At 42.7% G+C, this 19450-nt stretch overlaps 1 protein-coding gene across 2 annotated transcripts in view; it reads left to right on the forward strand.

Annotated features, from left to right (window-relative positions):
• The window catches only part of CIRSR (corepressor of RBPJ and splicing regulator), a 259288-nt gene that overhangs the window by 45961 nt on the left and 193877 nt on the right, over positions 1-19450 (forward strand). The window contains exons 2-5 of one of the 2 annotated variants that reach the window (XM_085645266.1): positions 10332-10426; positions 12027-12100; positions 12475-12485; positions 12574-12632. In XM_085645266.1, coding sequence (XP_085501392.1) covers positions 10332-10426; positions 12027-12100; positions 12475-12485; positions 12574-12632 — 239 coding nt within the window. The remainder of the gene's footprint in view (positions 1-10331; positions 10427-12026; positions 12101-12474; positions 12486-12573; positions 12633-19450) is intronic. The other variant, XM_085645265.1, reaches the window with a different exon arrangement.

A 19450-nucleotide genomic window follows, 5' to 3' on the forward strand; every position in this document is an offset into this window, starting at 1 on the left:
GTAACGTATGTCAGCACCTGGGGCGGGGTGCGGGCTCGGAGAGAGACGCTCTCGGCCTCTCCCCTTCTTGTAGCGGGAGCCTCTGTTCCAGCTCGTATTGCGGCCCGTACGTGCCAAGGAGTGACAGTACCGGGGCCGGGGCATGGAGCTGCACTGTGGTTTACACCAGATCCGTGTTGGGGGCATATGATGACTGAAACTGACCGCGAGTCAGTGCGAGGGGGGGAGAGACTGTCTAAAATACCGTGATCGGTGCTGGAGTTTATTACGCATTGCTTTAATTCTGCATTATGAACTAACTAATTGTTGTATTACGCATTGCGTTAGTTTGCAGAATGAACTACCTGATTGTTGTATTACACATTGCATTAGTTTGCAGAACGAACTACCTGATTGTTGCATTACGCATTGCATTATGTCTGCATAATGAACTGCCTGATTGTTGTATTACGCATTGCATTAGTTTGCAGAATGAACTACCTTATTGTTGCATTACGCATTGCAATATTTCTGCATAACGAACTGCCTGATTGTTGTATTATGCATTGGATTAGTTTGCATCACGAACTGCATTATTTTTACATTGTAAAGTGCCTAATTCTTGCATAACGAACTGCATAGCCTTGCATTAGGACTGCATAGGATCACCTAGAATTGCTCATTAATACTGCCAGAACTTACAAGAGCTGGCTGGCCTAATAACCGGCCAGGAGGTATATTACAAATACGCATATGTTGGATTTTTATCGTGTGATCTCATCGTATATCTTTTAATATAAACTTATACTTGTTTTTATATGAAACTCGTGTGGAGTCCTTTTGTGGTGTCACCATTGGGTTACTGGGAGCGTGGTTGCAAATACTTTACACATTTGCCTTGAAGGTAAGCCTGGCTGCTCGTGCCAAGGTACCAAGGGGGGAGCAGGGGTTATCTGAGAAGGTGTCCTTCCTTTCCCTGACGTGGAAGCCAGGGTCCCTGCTTGGCCTAAGGTACCTACCTCAGCCAACTAGGTAATCCCAGTTCTAACAGTTCGCATTTGAGGGCAAGTCTCAGAAAGCTTTTGTTTGAAGAGGGCCACTCGGCAGGGGTGCCCCTTGTACCCGCTCCTGTTTGCCATCGCAATGGAGCTGCTGGCCATCACTTTACGTACAAAGCTGGATGGATGAGGGATTAAATTGGGGGAGTCAATGCATGTGGTCTCCATGTATGCCAACGATACGTTGGTTTATTTACATCGGTCGGAGGAGGCTGTCCCGGTGCTCACTGCGGACCTGGAGGAGTTTGGTATGTGGTCTGGTCTACACCTCAATCCGGGGAAATCGAAGTTGCTTCCCATGGGGGGCTTAAGAGGGAAATTTGAGTCTGATTTGCCCATGGTGGGGATGAGATGCGATACTGAAGGGGCACGGTACCTGGGGATTATGCTAACACCCACCAGCGAGACGTACATAGCCAAAAATATAGGGAGGAGAGTGGACGGTATCAGAAGATCAGTGGCTTTCTGGGAGGACCTCCCATTATCATTAATGGGGAGGGTGGCGTTGACTAAAATGGTTGTCCTGCCGAGATGTTTATACACACTACAGAATTCCCTGCATTTGGTCCTGCAAAAGGTTTTCTCGCAGCTTGATAGCTTGATAGTAGAGCTATTGTGGGGGCCTAAAAGGAAGAGAATAAAGTTGAGCACTCTACTGAGAGGTTGGGGGCGGGGAGGTCTAGAGGTCCCTCAGCTACATTGCTATTACATAGCTGTGCAATTGCAACATGCGGTGCACTGGTTTGATGAAAACGACAACTGGGAGAAGAGATTTTCGGCGGGCACGCATCGGGGGGTTCTGTTGCCGGGGCGTTTTCTGTTGGGGTCTAAGATTCCAGACTCCTTTCCTTATATCATCCGTCACGTCGCATTGGTCTGAGGACTGATGGTGCGGAAAGTGGTCGCCATATGCCCTGGATGTTCCGTTGTGGGCCGTTCTTCAAGCAGATAGGGCAAACAATGAATGTTAGCAAATGGAAGGAGGGAGGTTGTCTTACGATGGGAGACTTGTATGTTGTGAAGCGGTTTGTGATCAGAGAGGAAGCAGATAACTCATAGTTCCAGGTGGGTAGGGGGCAGTTTTTGCAGTATGGAAATATGGCCGACATTTCCACAGGAACCACAGGTCACAATGGTACCGCGGATGGTGACCATGTTGGCAGGGAGAAGAAGGTTGGTTTCTAACATATATAAAGCTTTAAGGGAGGATACCCCTGCTGCTCCCCTTCCGATGCATACAAAATGGCACGATGTACTTGGGGAACCCCTTACAGAAGCGCAATGGCAGAAAATACATGAGCGGGTCAAGCAGATAAGTTCTAATGCATGCTTCCAATTAAGACATACCTCACTCCCCAAGTATTACATAAAATATATCCGGACCGAGTAGACACATGTCCTAGATGTAGACGCTCGGATGCACATTTTATTCATATGCTGTGGGACTGTCCTGAGCTGGTGCGATACTGGGCGGCAGTGATACCCTGCAGACTGTAACGGGATGGATCATACCAGCCACTATTAAAGGAGTAGTGTTGGGGTTATTACCTACGCCCAAAACTAAAAAGCTCACTAGGAGGTTTGTGCAGCTGGGTCTTGTCTTAGCAAAAAGACGAATAGCAATCCACTGGTTAAGCTCTGAACGGCCCACTCTTAAGAATGGATCAGAGATGTGCTGGAGTGGGCCACCGTGGTGGGGGTACGGATGCAGACGGTCAGGAGGGACGACAAGCTTGAGGATGATGTGAGGGCCTGGCGCTTAATGCTCACAGAATTATCCAAGGAGACGGGTCCCCCAGAGACGGAGGGGCTTTCTCTGATGTCACGTTCACCAATGGTTTCGCACCCGTCGGAGAATAACTTAGATAGTTGAGGTAATCCATAATACATTAGTCTCCATGCCTTGCACTGCACATGACCACCCATGACCATGGGAGGGCGGGAAACGAGAGGGAGGGGATGGGAGGGCGGGGGGGGGGGGTAAGTTTACAATTAATGTTACCAACGGTTGTAGGAATGATACTGACATCGGTGATTTGTGCATAATGGTTGAATATCACACAGAGTAATGCTAATAATCTGTGGTACATGATTGTATATCCTGATCGACTGAACATAAGATTATTGTATTTGAAATAATATGTTTGTTTGGAAAAGTGTTATTGTCATATAAATGCCAATAAAAAATATGTAAAAAAGATAAATAAATCTCTATTCAAATTTGAGTGCCATATATAGCAACATAGGAACGTCACTCTACTCGTTATAAGATAGATATATTAGCTTCAACATTCGGTAAGAACAAAACAGTCCCTTCCCAACAAAGACCCTCATCCCGCACCCACCTCCAGCGTACTCAATAAAAGATCAGACAAACGTCAGAGCAAAAGAATCTCTGACTCTGGATCTCTAGGTTGTATCATTCGTTGGGATTATGCGCAAGTATTTGGGACAAGTGAGCTCCCTAAATTCCTTTGAGAGAAGAGTGAGGTATAGTTGCCAGAGCTCTTCAAACGAGTTGGTCTGAGCCTTAAGGGAGAATGTGATCTTTTCCATCTCTAGAATATGCCATAAGTGGTGGAGCCAACTCAGGTGTGTAGGTGTGCGGCTTGTTCCCCAGTGTTGGAGGATATTTTGGAGAGCAGCTCCCAGGGCTAATCCTATCTGTCTCCCTCATCTGGATTTTAATGGAAAAGTAAGAGGATTGGATAGCCCAAGAAATGTATAAGTAGGAAATCTGGGGAGTTTCGTGTCTAGGTGCTCTATATTAAATCTCACACCTTTCCTTCTGGGTCTGTTCTCTGCCTAGCTCTGTTTCCCCGCGTTTCTGGCCCTCATTTGGTAGGGGCCCAGAGGGCTTACACAAAATGGAATATAATTCAGAGAAAAGGCGCTTATCTGATGTTTTGGTTACTGCCATTTCTCATAGGGCGTGTGGTGTCTCTGCACTCCAGAGCAGTCTGCTGATCTGTGGTCAAACGGTATACTTCTGGCCCTACTTAGTTTACCAGTAGTTTTTTATTTTTGAGAGGTATTGTTATTTCTGCTGCTTGTAAATAACTGTCCAGTCTACTCAGCTATGCTGTCTAATCTTGGTTCTAAAGTGCCAGGATTGAAAAATGGCTGCAAATGTTTGAGAGCATCAGCATAGAAATTAGTTTGTGAGCTTCATGGCTGTTTCTTCTTGAGTTGTGATCTTCCGTATTGATTAGCTTGCTTGTACTGATACACATTTGCTTCTCTTGTCTTTTTTAATCTTTCGTTTGCGTTCTACTTTTAGTTTTATTAACTGCGTAGTTGTTCTTATGTTATCCCTTTTTCCAATATTTTCTCAAATCCATTTTAGCCAAAGTGTTGCCAACATGTTTTTTTTAATTCCTGCAGCCTATTTTCCATTTGTGCTGCCTTAATGTGCCACCAACTTCTTTTCTGTAGTGGTGACTGATTTTTATTGTTGTGTGCAGTTGCATGGATGCTCTACTAGGTCGCTGTAGAGTAATGGGTTAAGCCCGTTTAAACAATCCGGATTTTTTGCTTTCTGATTACCTGGTTTTGTGCGTTTACATTGGGCGAGTCTCACTCCTTGTGTCTCATGGTAATTGGACTGCACATGTTTACTACCAGTGTCCCCCTTTCAAGATAATATAGTAACTGGGCTGGTTACATGTGAACATGAGTGCATACACGTGCAGGCTGTGGGTGCGAGACTACCATCGCCCGGTAATTGCATACATGTAGCCTGGTGCAGAGGGGCCTCTGCAGGGATACATTTTCACCTAGTCTAGGTCTTATAATATTAGTGGGAAGTCGTAAGTAAGGTTAGTAGGGTTTACTGGGTTATCTACAGTGTCATTTGATTATACATACAGGGGGAAATCAGCCTTAAATTGCAGTTTTGCTCCCATTAGGCCTACACATCCCAGTGAGATGTCAAACTGGAGTGAAACATGCATGTCAAGTTTGAATACACAGGTCCCTAGAATATACATGTACACCTTATGAGTTGTCCAGAATTTGAATTTTTCTCTGGCGCAGCTCAGAATCAGATTCCAGGCCATTTGTCAATTCGCTGGGTCAAGTTGATTACTCTGCTCCTCAAGGAGCAATTATCAGTGCTTCACTCAGCTCCTGCGGAGGCAGGAGTGGGGAGGAAAATCTGCATCTGGTAATTGCTGTCTCACTGTACCAGAGTGGGGACAGCCCAGGCCCACTGAACAAATGATGAAGCCCCGGCATTTGGAGGCAACACAGGGGGGGTTCCCCCTTGAAGTTTTGGTGGGAAGCCCCTGGCAGTGATGTCAGCTAGGGGTGGAGGTGAGGCCTTCTTAGGAGGTGTGTGCATAATGGTTTGTCCCAGGATGGGTTAGGATCAGGGTGGAGGGGTGCCCGGCATCTAGACCTTTCAGCCTACACTTATAAACTCTTGCACAAGGGAAAGACAGATATTTAGACCTGTACTTGGACAACAACAGAACCATGGACAGCTGCCCTGATGGACTAAGGACTATGCAGCTTGCCACAAGACTAGTGGGTCTGTCCAGGGCTAGTGATACTAGCCCCTTACATTCTCTGGGGAGCAGTTGGCCCCAGCAAGAGGGAAGGAACACCAGAAGGCAGACAAAGGAGAGAAGCTGGCGTAGGGAGCCACTGAAACCAATTCCCTGCAAAGTGTGCCACTTTGTGCGTAAACTATACATTTAAATTGGCTTGTAAGAGGATTAATCTTACCAAGATGAGGGTTTCTTGGACTGAATTCCACATTTCACTTGTAATTAATTGTTTTTCTGATTATAAGACAGTCCAAATATACTCATACTATTGTAGAACTAAACTGACCATTAAACGTTTATGACACTTCACTTCAAAATACTGCAGCAATTCACCTTCAGTCCTACCCACTAAGAAACTGCAGGATGGTAGAAGGAGGGACACGGAAAAGGAACTGAGGTAAAGCCCTCAAACTGTCCTTGCCATCTTGTTAAATAAACAACGCAAAAACACACTGGCCTCTCTACTCTTTCCCCCAGCCCTGGTAAGCCAGCCCCATTCACAGCTAATCCAGGGCACCAAGGTCTCACATCACACCCCGCAGGCCGAATCATGTTTTCAGTGCTGATTTTCACCACAAACAAAATTCCGCTGCTGATCTCTATGATAATGTGGCTCTCTATACTGGGTTGAATGTATGACATTGTTCTGCATTCTGTCCATCAACAGTTCTTTTTGCATTTGTCACCCCGAGTGGGACGGATATGCTCAGACGTGAGTCCCGTGCTCTCCATGCAACTGGAATCAAGCTATCCTGGTTGAAGAGGGGTGAAACCCCGAAACCGGTCCTAGGATGCTTGTTTCCAGTCCAGGGAAGACCTGGCCTGGCAGTTCGGGATGGACTGTTCCCATAGGGCACAGGGTCAAGACTGATTTGCATATGGCTGGGTCCAAACTGGAATGGCATGGTGAGCAAAAAAACGATGGATTTAGGCCCAGATCTCTGTACTGGGGTGAATGTATGACATTGTTCTGCATTCTGTCCATCAACAGTTCTTTTTGAATGTGGCTCATGGGGCACATCTGACTATTCTTTTCTATGCTATGGATATGTTTGGGAAAGTCCTGGGATGCTTTTCACCAAAAACAAACTTTCTCCACTCCTGGCTCTCCACTCTTGCTCCATGGCGTCAGCCGTTTACTGGTTGATTCTACCCGTTCACGAGATTTGCATTTAGACTCCAACCTTGATACAGAAACCCACATTAGTAAAATAACCCAACTGTTAATTTCAAATGATCTCTTCTACGACGTGAAACCTTCTTGCATCTGTATTCTGAACTGCAGGACAGGCTTTTTTGTACTTTCTCACATTGAGAATGGTAACGTGCTGCTAATCTGTCTTCCCAAATGTGCCCTCCCACTGCTCTGAGCCATGCTGCATTTAGCTACTAGGCTTCTGCCAACATTGACTAAATGTGCCCTTAGTTCACCCATACAAAATCCCTGCACTGGCAGCCTTTAGCAGTGCATATTTGGTTTAATGTAGCGTCCCTTCCTTTTGAATCTCTTATGCTTCAGCAGCCAGTAAAATGGCAGGCCTGCGAGGGACGGCATGCCACTCGTACCAACGTCACTCTTTGTTTTATGCAACGTTTTATTGGTTTTATCTCAGAAGTGCCAATTAGAAATAGAGTCGCTGTTACGTAAGTGAGCTTCATATTTAAATAACAGTTACCTTTTCAAAAGCAGCCATCTCATCACTTGACAAAGGCACAGTGTACCTCCACCAGCTCCCACGACACTGCCTCACACCTCCCCCAAGTTTCAAGCAGACTTAGTACTTACTTAGTCCAAATTTCCTCCTCCAGGAAACGAAGTGGACCTCCACACTGTCTGAGGAAAATACCCCATGTATTAGCACAACTCGGTCCAGATTTTTTAGTGTTTCTATGGACATCCTCTGGCCGCCTATGTGGGGAGATTTATGCTCGCGCTTCGATCCTGTCCCGTTTTCCATCCCTTCAATGACGTAATGTAAGTGTTCCAAGCAGAGATTTCCGAATCGTTGTTGATAGCAGTCTGGTCTAATTGCTTCCGTCTCCGATTTCAAACATAGTTGTTACCGTTCCCATCCAATCATCTTGTTATTTCCAATACTTTTTCACTTTTTTCAAGTAGAAAATGTACATTTTCAGTGACGCAACATGAAAGGGTGACTACGATAGTATGGTTGGACAGACTGTGGGAGAAAATAAATACTTTTGTTACTTTGGAATGGTGAAGTTTCCTTGGATTTAAGAAAGAACTAAAGAGAATAAATTAACCTCAAGCACAGTGTTAAAAACATTTGCTAATAAAACTGCCATTTTAAGGGTCATAACTTAATTTTGAAATAATTGCTGCTAGCACTGCACAGTGTTATTTCCTCACAGCATCAGCTCACAAGTTGCACACCTTGCAGCCCAAACAGTTTTTTCTCTCATACATTACATCTTTCACATCGCATCTGGTGGCATGACTCTTCTCACATGCACACTCTAAGCGGTGCAGCCTCAACACAATGTACCTCATTTATAGTATTACCTCATTTACTATATCACCACAGGTGGGCAGAACTCATTCAAACTTGATGGTACTAACGATCCATTAGCTCAGTCCCATGCAAAGCATCCTGCTAACAGTTACCTTTCTCTAAGCCATTTAATGCTGGACAACCCACGGCTTTCTTTTTTCATTGCTTCCTGTGCCCCGTGCCGCTAGTCAGTGTCATGTGGGTTAAGTGTTCAGGATAAGTTGTGAAATTTGCAGTAATGACAGTCACTATCATCACATTACATCCCATCCTTACATACAATCAGTAACAAAGCCAGTAGTTCTGACCTTAATGTGACAACGCTTGCAAACGTAAGCATGCACCAGTACTCAAGAGACTATTTGTGTCGCCTACTTTTTTTTCACCATGCTTTTGGAACAGCCTGCGACAGGTTGCACACAAAATTGTGAAACTCGGACTCTGCACGTTTGTGCATGTCTGCTTTTACATGTTATAGTACGTTAAAGCCAGCCTTCTTGGCTTTATATATGCAGACTTTTCACCTGGTAGGAAGTTTTATAGTAAGTCATAATTAAGGTTATCCTCCTACACAGGGAAAATATCTCCCTATGGAGATGTCCACTGCACACCCACTAAGTACCTGAGTGTTCCTTCCCCCATCTCTCCGGCAGATGTGGTTGCTTTTACATGAGTGCATTTGCTGTTGTTTCCAGGTGGGAACCTCTTACAATAGGTAGGCCAACCCTTATATGCCCTCGGACTCTCAATCTACAACAGTGAAAACGATCAGCTGTACTGTTCCAGCAAAGCAAAAAAGGTTTATTATTGCATAGTACCAGAAATTCTAATTCTGTGAATTAGGATGTAAAATTTACCAGCGCTAATTTATTTTTACGAACACCTGTCTACCACTTACATAATCCAAAAAGCTTTGTCATTACAGCCCTCGTTCTTCAAAAAAACAGGACTTTTCGCAGAATGCCAAAGTGCTTAATTTGACAAAGTGATCAATGCATATCATAGCCCTACAGTTGCATATTAAGGTTTAATGATGTTACTTACAGTTGTGCCAGTGGCTTTGATTTCCTTCTGGATATTCATCTTCAGGTTTGGTACATTCGGATGTGTTCCATTCTGTTGCTTATCCATGTTTTGAGGCAGAACGTCACGGTTAGGGTGAAGCAGAGACTCAGCGCTGTTTTGGTATTAGCATGCGTTCCTTTCGTGCTGCCTTATAGCACTAAGAAACCTGAACACTCTTTCTGGTTGGTTGAAAGCTGTGGATACAAGTGTACCAAAGGTGTCATCTTTGTAAGTCAAGAATACGTGGCCTGATGATGCACATGTTCCTATATATTTCCCTTCTCTGCGTGGCTGGTTTCCCATCAGGTTTTCAAGGTGCTCCTCTATTGCATTGAATCATCTGGTCCAGGCACGGCAATGGCATTCACGTGTTTAGGCTCTTAACAATTTAGTTAGGATCCATTGAAATATTTTCTAAAGGATTTTGCTGATGTTTATTGTTGTTCGTTTTCATTTAGCGACATTATAGCGTAACCGTGCCTGAAAGTCCTGTTTAATTGCAGAATGTCACAATTGCAGTAATTTGCAACTTCTACTGATTAACATATTTTCTGATGTCAAGTCAACAAAAACATTCCCTCTTTTGTCTGAATTCCAAGCTTTTGATGATCATGTTCTCTTGTAAAGTAATGGCACCTCTGTACATTTTTAATTAATGCTTGTTATTCTGCGTGCTTTAACGTGAAACACTGAAACAGGTTAATTCATGGTTGTGTAAGATCTGGAATGTACCCATCACTCGCAGCCTTTCAACGGCATGATATATTGCATGATTTTTGCGGCCGCTTTTGTACTTTTTAAGCACATCATTTATGTTTTATTCACAGATATACATTTTCTTTTTAAATAATGGCTTTCTGACGAGGCTTTTCTTTAAACTGAAAATAGCACTGATCCTGCACTGGGTGATCCTATTGACAACTTTCAAAACATATTTCCTCAAATTAATGGCATTGTTTTAGTTTTTGCCCGGCGAACAAGCAGGACAGTGGATCAGGAAAAGATTTTAATATATTGAGATTTTACTGAACCTGTGATGTAGCCATATTTGGTAACGGTGGTAATACTTTATGCCTACTCATTAGAAAACTGATTCTTGCACAAATACAAAAGCAACTGGAGTTTTTACTTAAACGCAGGTATCTAACAAGTGTATGTTTGAATAGGTATGGATGGCAGAACAGAAGATAACATATGATAAGAAGAAGCAAGAAGAGCTAATGCAGCAATATGTTAAAGAACAGGATTCGTATGATAACAGGTGAGGCGTTCTCTGCATACAGTAGTGAAAGCAGTGTGTGATGTGAAGTTGTTATCCCCCACTTGGTTGTAACTTAACATTTTTCATACCTCAACAGTGGTTCGACTCTATGCCAGAATCCAGAGCTGGTGTATTATTTAGGATTCATTTATACTTTCTGTGTATCATTTGGGACATAGCAAAATAGCATCCACAATATGAAAGCACGTATCCAGACTTTAATAGATTTTACAGATTTCTGTAAGAAAAACACCAATGCGCTTACATAGTTGGAATACAGGAGAATATATCTTTCACACATGCTCGAATCCAGCAATTTCAAATAGTGCTGACAAAATCCTTTGTCGAGAGTGGACCCTGTGACTTGTAGTCAGATGCTCATTACACAGAAATAACAATAGTAATCCCTATACACAAAGGTAAATTTCCATGTATAAATTTCTTCTTGTGTAGATCTACTCCTTTGTAGATGTAAATCTCCTCATGAATGGAATTCACCATTTGCATGTGTAGGTGTACACCAAAATGTAGACTTACGTCTCCACTCTATCAAATTCCTGGTTTCAGAATCCTATGTTAGAATTTATGATTGGAAAGTTGCTCTTAATAGCTTTCCCCCTGCGGGCGCAGATTAGACCTTCTAGAAAGTAGTATAACATTTCAAAATGTATTTTAAATTAATACAAAATAAATATTATCTTTTTACTATAGTCAATGAAATACATTTCTGTTTACTCCTGTTCACCTTGGACTACCAAAGTATCAAGGGACCCGAAATGTGCACCAAAATTTAACATATTAATAAAAGTTAAATTATTTAAAAGTTTAACATTTTCATAGAAATAATTGTTTTAAATGAAATAAATTTAATTCATATTTGAATTTTCCCTTCCACACTCCGTACAGTGCCATTTATGTTGAATGCTTCACAATTTTGCATACAAGCTTATTTAAAAATATGTTTAATTTAAACATATACTGATATCTTGTTTTTCATTTATACATAAAATGTGCCTATTTTATAAATTACATTTTCTGTATTTCTGAAGTCCACCCATGTTTTTGTTGCATGTAGGTGTGTAGCAAAGAATATTACAACAATTACTTCCACAGTCGAGATCTACCTGTAAATTAATAAGTCATACTGTACACCATTTTCGAATCACCCATGCTGATTTATTGAATTCAACAACTCGTTTTTTTATTTTGTTTGAATGAGATTTCACATTCCTACACAACTTAACGTATTAACTTTCTGACCACGGGGCTATTTTATCATATTTTATTTGTGGTAATTTGGTATTAGGTTGAAAATGTCATCTTTTCTGCTCCTTTTGTTGTGAAAATATAGATTTGAATCTGTGTGCATATGTACCAATTGCACAGCTATATTTTTAACGAAGTCACAATTCAAGAGGTAAACTGCCATCTCTCATTGAGTGTCAAGTGTGCTTTGTTTGACTGAGCTTTCTTTGAATTCATATTTATTTAGCTGTTCTAAATATTGTTTTTATTTGTTCCCTTAATATGTATCTTAAGCATATTAGTGCTTGTTTAATTTGTACTGTTCCTCTTAACTGGTATTTTCTTATTATTGCAGGGTGCTATTGGGTGATGAGCGTGTCAAGAATGGATTGAATTTCATGTATGAAGCTCCCCCAGGGGCAGAAAAAGGTACACATTTAACATTAGTTTTTTTAGTCATTCAGGTACTTGAACATGCTCCCTAAATATGTCATTGTAAGGAGAACTTACCGGATGCTAAACAGAGTTAGCCTAAACTCATTGACTGGTTGCTGGACCCTCATAGTTTGGCCAGATCTTTTTCAAACTAAAGTATAGCCTTCCTGCATCGTGCATAAAAGGCATACGTGGTTTTGAGGAACTGTGGGAGAGGGAAGCTTCTACAAAATAAAATGCCTAGGGCACAAACGTTACTTGAAATGTTTGCCATAAACATACAGTAGCTGGTACCTGTTTGTGTTAGAAATGAGTGCTAACTTGTTCTCTTGTATTTTTTTTCCATGTTTCTTTGGACTCCAATGAAGAAGTAAAAGAGGTAAAGTACCTATTGTTTTTATGCATGCTTCATGAAATCTATGCTGACTAACGTTTACTTACCTGACTCTTATGCTCTTTTATTGCAGCAGGAAGGAGAGGCCACAGAATACAAATTTGAGTGGCAGAAGGTCGCTCCAAGAGAAAAGTAAGAGTATTTCCACTAACTCGACAAAGTAGATTTAGTTGTGTTTTCCAGCCTCCTTTCTTCGTACTGTAGCATTACCCAAAGTTCTGCCATGCAGCTCTTCCTCTGGTTAGTGAAGTCTAAAAAATGTTTATATTTGTGACATACTTTCTTCTCATTTGCTGAGCTCGTTTGACCCCTCTCGACTCTCTTCCCTCCATTTATACACATTAAATAAGGAGATTGACACAGATAATGTCAGAAAGAGGTGTGTGGTATGCCCCCATTAAGGACATTAGTTAATGCGTAGAGACATGAGCAGGGACTCTCAGCAGCATGTTACAAAATATGGGACTGAGGCCACAGCATTGCAAGTATAAGGATTAAACCGCTTCGTACAAGCACACTGCTCAGCACCACTGTTTTAAGAAAGGCATTTGCTTTTTTTTCAGACCCCCCCCCCCTTGAAATCCATATATTTGCAGCTTCAAAGGATACAAGAGTTGTGTGAACTATTGTTATTGAATGCTTCAACATTTGTGACATGCAGCTGTTATGATATGAACAATGATATCTGATTCTTGTCTTTTGGCTGCTAATTTCGAATAGGTTCTCTTATGGCCCCCATCATGGAACGTTTGTAATCATTAAGGAGGTAGCTTTTCTGCATTAGAACAGTTGTTGAAACTAGAAAAGCTGTCCGAATGAATCTAACTAGGTCTCAGAATGAGAGTAAATTTATCGGGTTCTCCTGGACAGGAAGAAAGTAAATTATTTTGTTGATATTTTGTTGTCTTCTCATCATCGGGCTTGTATTTGCATTACTTTTCTGCAAGGCTCAAATTACATATGGTGAGCTGCATAGGCACTGTTGTTAGTGCTTGTAACTTAATCACTGCGTAACCCATGTAATCTTTGTTTTTACCATTGAGTAAGGTGTTCAATACTTCAGTGGTGGGACATCTTTGTGACCTCCACTCTGATATTTCGTCCATAAGATGATTGAGTGCTTACTTCTTTTCAAAGGCCTCCTACAGCTCAAGATTTGCTCATTTCAGACATGCTGGCCACTGGGGAAGTTCTTGTAAGTGCCGGTTCTGCCTTTTGTATCCGATCCCTAACCTGAAGCTGGTAAAGGTCTCTGCACTGGACCTTTTTGGGGACTTTGTCCTTGAGATCGTTTACTCTACTCCAAGGCCACCTCTAGAGGCTCCACAGCGTATTTTTGAATCACCTTGTCATTTCATCTGAACTGATCGATGTGGTCTTGGTGCTCTAGATGCGTCTGAGCTCTCAAAGACTGATCGGAAAACAGGGCAGAATCTGTGATGATAAGGTCATGCTTAGTTATCAAGGCAAAACTAGCAGCAAAGATGCATCTCTCCTCTTCTTCGTTTTCTTAAATGACAGGTAGTGCTACATGTGGGTTTTACAGCTTCACGGGGCCTGCCTGCTGGACTGCCTTCCTCTTCAAACTCTTATTCTTTTCACCCTCCCTGTGATTCAACTCACAAGGACATTTTTACTGTGGTGTCTAGGCTTCTAAGAGTAAAATAATGGCCCGTGTACTCTGAGCTGTGGCAGGGATTTTACTCTAAACTTTTTGCATTGCTCAAGATACCTTTACCTTAATCAAGTGCTTCTTTTCACTGTGGAGATATTGGAAATTGTGTCTCTGGCTGAAACCTGTCCTTTTTAACTCTTGGGTAACTAGCTCTAAGCCACAGAATGTACGATTCCTACCTCTCTCTCGATTTAGCTGCCTCCTCCAAAGGTCTCACCATTACTGATGAAAGAGAAGTAGAATACTAGTACAAAGTACTTTGTTTGGCTTGAGATCCACTGCCCATATTTTTACCAAGATTGGTATAACTCTCTTGTGAGATAGAAGTGCAGCTGCACGTGATGGTGTATAGACAGTAGGCCTATTCAGGCACCCCTCACTCAGTAAACTGTGCTGGACCAACCAGTGGTAATGACTAGACTATTAAGCCCAACAAGGTCAGTTCTTATACCCCCTTAGATGGCACCGTTTATTTATTTCAGAAACTAGTAACCATCTAGGATGTTGCCATATGGACATTTAAGAACACTAGAGGATCATCCCTAGAGTAGGTGCACTACTTAATGTTAAGGGCACGTCAAAGTCGTTGCTCTCTGTTTGTATAGGCTGACTTCTGTAATCATCTATAGGATTAAGTCCCCGCTGGTTTTCTCCGCAGTAATGCATCTCTTGGAAGTGGTGGCCTGGTTCCAGGGGATCAAGTAGTCTAGTGAGCCTCTTCACCAAAGGCAAATGTAAAATGTACAGTTTCAGTCGGTTCATTAAAGTTTTGGGTTTTGAGGTGATTTCAGGAATGGGTTTAGTGCATTTGGCGGTTTTGCTTTCATACTTGAAGCATTGGAATTTCAGTATGGCTACACAATTGTCTGAAATACCTGGGGATTTATATAAATTAGGGCATACAAGATATGGTCTTTGAAAATGTTCAACTGATTATAAACAACATGAAACCTGCTTTTCATAGGTGGTTGGCTCTGAATCTATCCTTATAGTGTAATATCCAGATCATCAAGGTGAATGCCACTCCCAAATGTAACTATGTATTTGGAATGCTCCTCCTTTATATATGCAGATCCATCTTTCAGGGCATCACACAAACCATTTCTCAGTTCATCTGGAGATAGTATAAACCATGGTCGAAGGGCACCAAGCTGTTTGCCACCGTTGCGAAAGGCGGCCTGCGCCTACCACACTTGGAATGTTATTGGTTAGCACAATAGCTGGCTCCATCAGTGTATCTGCTGCCCGCATTTTGAACAGCATCCATTTGGTTCATATTGGAGCGCCATGTTTTGCAAACCACTGGAGATCGCCCCATATATTAGACTTCAAGACCCACTTTAACCACCCTCCCTAACCCCATCACCCATGCTTCGTATTATGTCTGGCAACAGGTCCACACTATGATAAAAGTCACAGACTGAGTGCACTCCAAAGTGCAGCTGTGGCATAATGCAACTCTTACTATTGCGTAAGCGGAAATCAATTGATCTTTATGGAAAACGCATTGCATTTACTATATTTATGCGTAACTCTCTAGTGGCTCCCTTAAACAATTTCCTGATCTACAAAGGAAGTATGGCCTCCTCAGCTCCCATTACTTGTGATATATTCAATTGTCCCATGTTTTGTCTGCTATTCTGGGAAAAGAACGAATTGATCTACCTAGATCCCCCCTTACTCATTATATACACACTTGGAAAAACTTTAGACTGGTCATGACGGTCTGTACACCACTTTGATTGATTACTGCTTTTCTGATGCCACTTTGGAATCACTCTGTACCTGGCGGGTAGCACAACATAACATGCAATTCCTAGAGAATGAGTGGGAAACAAGATTGGCAGACTATAGTAAAGGGTTACGGCAGACCCGACTTAAACATAGCTATTTCATGATCTTTCTTTATTTGCCTCGGCTTCTGGTGAAATTATGCACAGCTCATCTCAGAGTTGACTCTCATTGATGGAGGTGCAGTGATCAAGACTACAACATAATTAATGTTATGGGAGTGCACCCAGCTCAGTGGTTTTGGTCACAGATTTGGAATCTTCTGAAAGGGGGGCTCCATGTGTCTGGGCTGTTGACAGCCCATCTGGTTCTGTTACATGATACCTCTGGCATCCCTTCTTTGACGCATGTTAACAGATGGCTCTCCACAGCCTTAGACATGGCCTAAATGACAATTCTTCACTTCTGGAGCTCGCTTATCTTCCCCATTCCTTTCAGACATGGCTGATGGCTGGAAAGTATGTACGACGTGGCCCTTTTTGCGAGACTAATTTATAAGTTGAATTACAAGTTGCAGGGTGTTGAAGAGATATGGGGCTCATTTCTCCGGCACGGAGGATATCACTTCCCCAACCTCTAACAGGAGCGTTTTTGGTACTTTCTCTCACCCCTTCACGTCTGGAGTCAGTTTTGTGATTCTTTTCTGAGCTCATTTATCTATTGGCATGACTCACTGATTGCCTCGTTGGGTGTAGGGTCTTCTCTGGAGGCTCTGCCTTCATGCCCAAGTCTCTGATCACTGGGTTATGGGGTGCATGGAGTTGATGGAGCCTCCGATAACCCGAGTGTCAAGACTGTTGGGGTGAGCAGGATTAGGGACGTTTTTTCTATTTCTTGCTTTCTTTTTCTCTCCATTCTTTCTTTCTTTCTCATCCTTTAGTTCACTTTTCCCTTTCTTATCCCTTTCACTGTTATATCTCACGACTTTCAACTGAGTCTGCATTTCCCGGTTTTATGATCTGTTTATTGTCACTGGTTGCAATCTTGGGGCAATATGGTATGAATGTTGTACGTATGTTGGAACAGTAGTTGTTGTTAATGCTCCGTATTTCATACTGAGACTATCAGAAACTTTTATTGTATACCTGGATTACTATTTGTTAAATGAATAAAGATTTGCAACCCCAAGGAATTTCAGTTTGCAGTGAATCTGGCAAGGGAGTAATAAGATAACAGTAACTAGTCCTTTTCCAAACTACCCTTTGTAATTAACTTGAATTTCTGTTTTATCGGAAGACAGTACAGGTGGGGTGAGATTGAATCTCCTCGCTTTCAAACAGTGTAGGCTCCTTTACTTCAAACATTTTGCCAAGATTTATATATTTTTAGGTGTTGCTGTCCAAACTTTAAACAATGCAGTGCGTCGGGTACAACGTCTGACTTTACTCCATGAACTTAATAAACATCATACACCTTCTAGGGATACCCATCCATTTACTGGTCATTTCCAGTTGTTTTACTGTACATTCTTGATGTTCCATCATCAAACAAACTTTTCCTTCATTTTTTCTACATTCATTACGGAACTATCCCTGTACCTTCATCTGGAGTGCGTAGCTTTGCAGCAGTGAAACACACCATAAATCCTTTTCACTACGTTTTGTTGCATAATAATCGTTCTGTTGACAAATAATCTTTTCAGGTAAAATAATGTGATGAGATCAAACCTCAGAAATACCTTAACCAGGAAATCAAACTGTTTTGTAGTTACACTTAACTCCAAATCATTACGCTGCCAGAAATGTTGCAGAAGTGATTACTATTACCTTGTGTCTCTTCCCTTTTACCAACTATTTCACAAGATCATCTAACAGGGTCTTTCATAGTTCAATATTGTAGTCCCAAGCCTTAAACCCCCGATAGACAGGGAAGTTTAACATAAAGGAAAAATAATGCAAATCGCCAATTAGTTCATAAAAGACACGAGAAGTACTGATGTTCATTCAGCCCATAAGGGTAGACTAATCCAAAAACCTTCTCTTTATAGCAACATTTGTGTTTTTATACTACCGTTTGATATAATAGAAAATGTTTCACAAATCTAAGTTGTACAACAGTATGTGATACTTCTATAAAATGTCGAAACTCGATTTTTGAGTTTTGACTTGTGCCCCTTCATTTGACTTTTCATGTTCTTTTTTTTTTTTTTTTTTTTTTTTTTTTTTTTTTTTGAAAACCTTTATTTCGAAATTCAGGACACAGCTATTCAGCCGACAGCCCGAAGGTTCGCCAGCATTGCAAGTTAGATACAGTAATGTGTCCCCGATACAGTACGATGAGTAATGCAAAGGTCCAATTTTAAATAAACACAGAAAAAACACACAACAAACCCCAGCAAGGCAGAAACATTGAAATCCCATGGCGAAAGCCCCCAGGGGAGGCAGGACCCCACTCATCTACTAAGTATAAGACTGTGTGCGGAGGAAGAAGGGGAACAGCAGAGGCCCAGAACGGTTACCAAAACCAAACTGTGCTGGAAGGTAGGTCAGGGGGAAAGCTGTTGCTCGGGAGGTTCCAGGTCCGGGGCAAGACATATTCCCCCCCTGTATTGGTTCCACCGCCCCCAGATGGCATGCCACTTCCGGGGGCGACCTCTAGAGCAGTAGACCGTCTTCTCCCTAAACATGCTCCAATCCATGTTCTCCTTCCACGCGGTCGGTGTAGGGGGCCCCGAGGAGCCCCATAATCGCGCGATATCCCTTTTAGCTACCATGTTACCCAGAGTCACCCATTGGGTCTGCGCCTCATCGAGATCAGTGGGCCCCCAGACGTTCAGGAGGCAGCACCGCGCCTCCGGCTGTACCACAATGCCCGTCACCTCCCCCATAACTGCATGGACTCTCCTCCAGAGCTCCACAATAACACCACATTCCCAAATGATGTGCAGGAAAGTACCCACCATACCACATCCCCTTCTGCACAGGCCGTCCTCCGAGAATCCCATGTGGACCAGCCTTGGCCCCGTAACATACACCTGGTGCAGTATTTTAAGCTGCACCAGCCTCAGACGCGACGGGATCGCAACCTCCTTAGGCGAAGAAACCGCTGACTGCCAGTCCTCATTATCCAACTCTAGGCCATCCCTGGTCCACTGTTCTCTCAGCCCCAATAGCAAGTCTGCCCGGGCGTTTATCAACTTCTTATATATGAGCGAAATCGTGCTCTCGGGCATATGACCATCAAGGACTCGGTCCTCAAGGGGAGAGGACTCCGGCACCTTCTCACCCTCCACGAGAACTGATCGGAGGGCGTGACGCAGCTGGATATACCTAAAATACTCTGAAGGCCCTAGCTCAAACTCAGTCTGCAACTCCTCGAAGGACTTCACCCTCCCCTTATGCAGCACATCTCCCACCTTGGATATACCTATCAGGTCCCACTTATCAAAGCCCTTCGTGTGCCAGAGTCTTCCCAACCTTTCCGATTCAAACAATGGGGTAGCGAGGGTGAGCCTATCCTTCCAGCCCAGCGAGTCGGTCGCCAT

This window comes from Triturus cristatus, chromosome 3_1 (genome assembly GCF_964204655.1).
Source record: "Triturus cristatus chromosome 3_1, aTriCri1.1, whole genome shotgun sequence".
Lineage (NCBI taxonomy): Eukaryota > Metazoa > Chordata > Amphibia > Caudata > Salamandridae > Triturus > Triturus cristatus.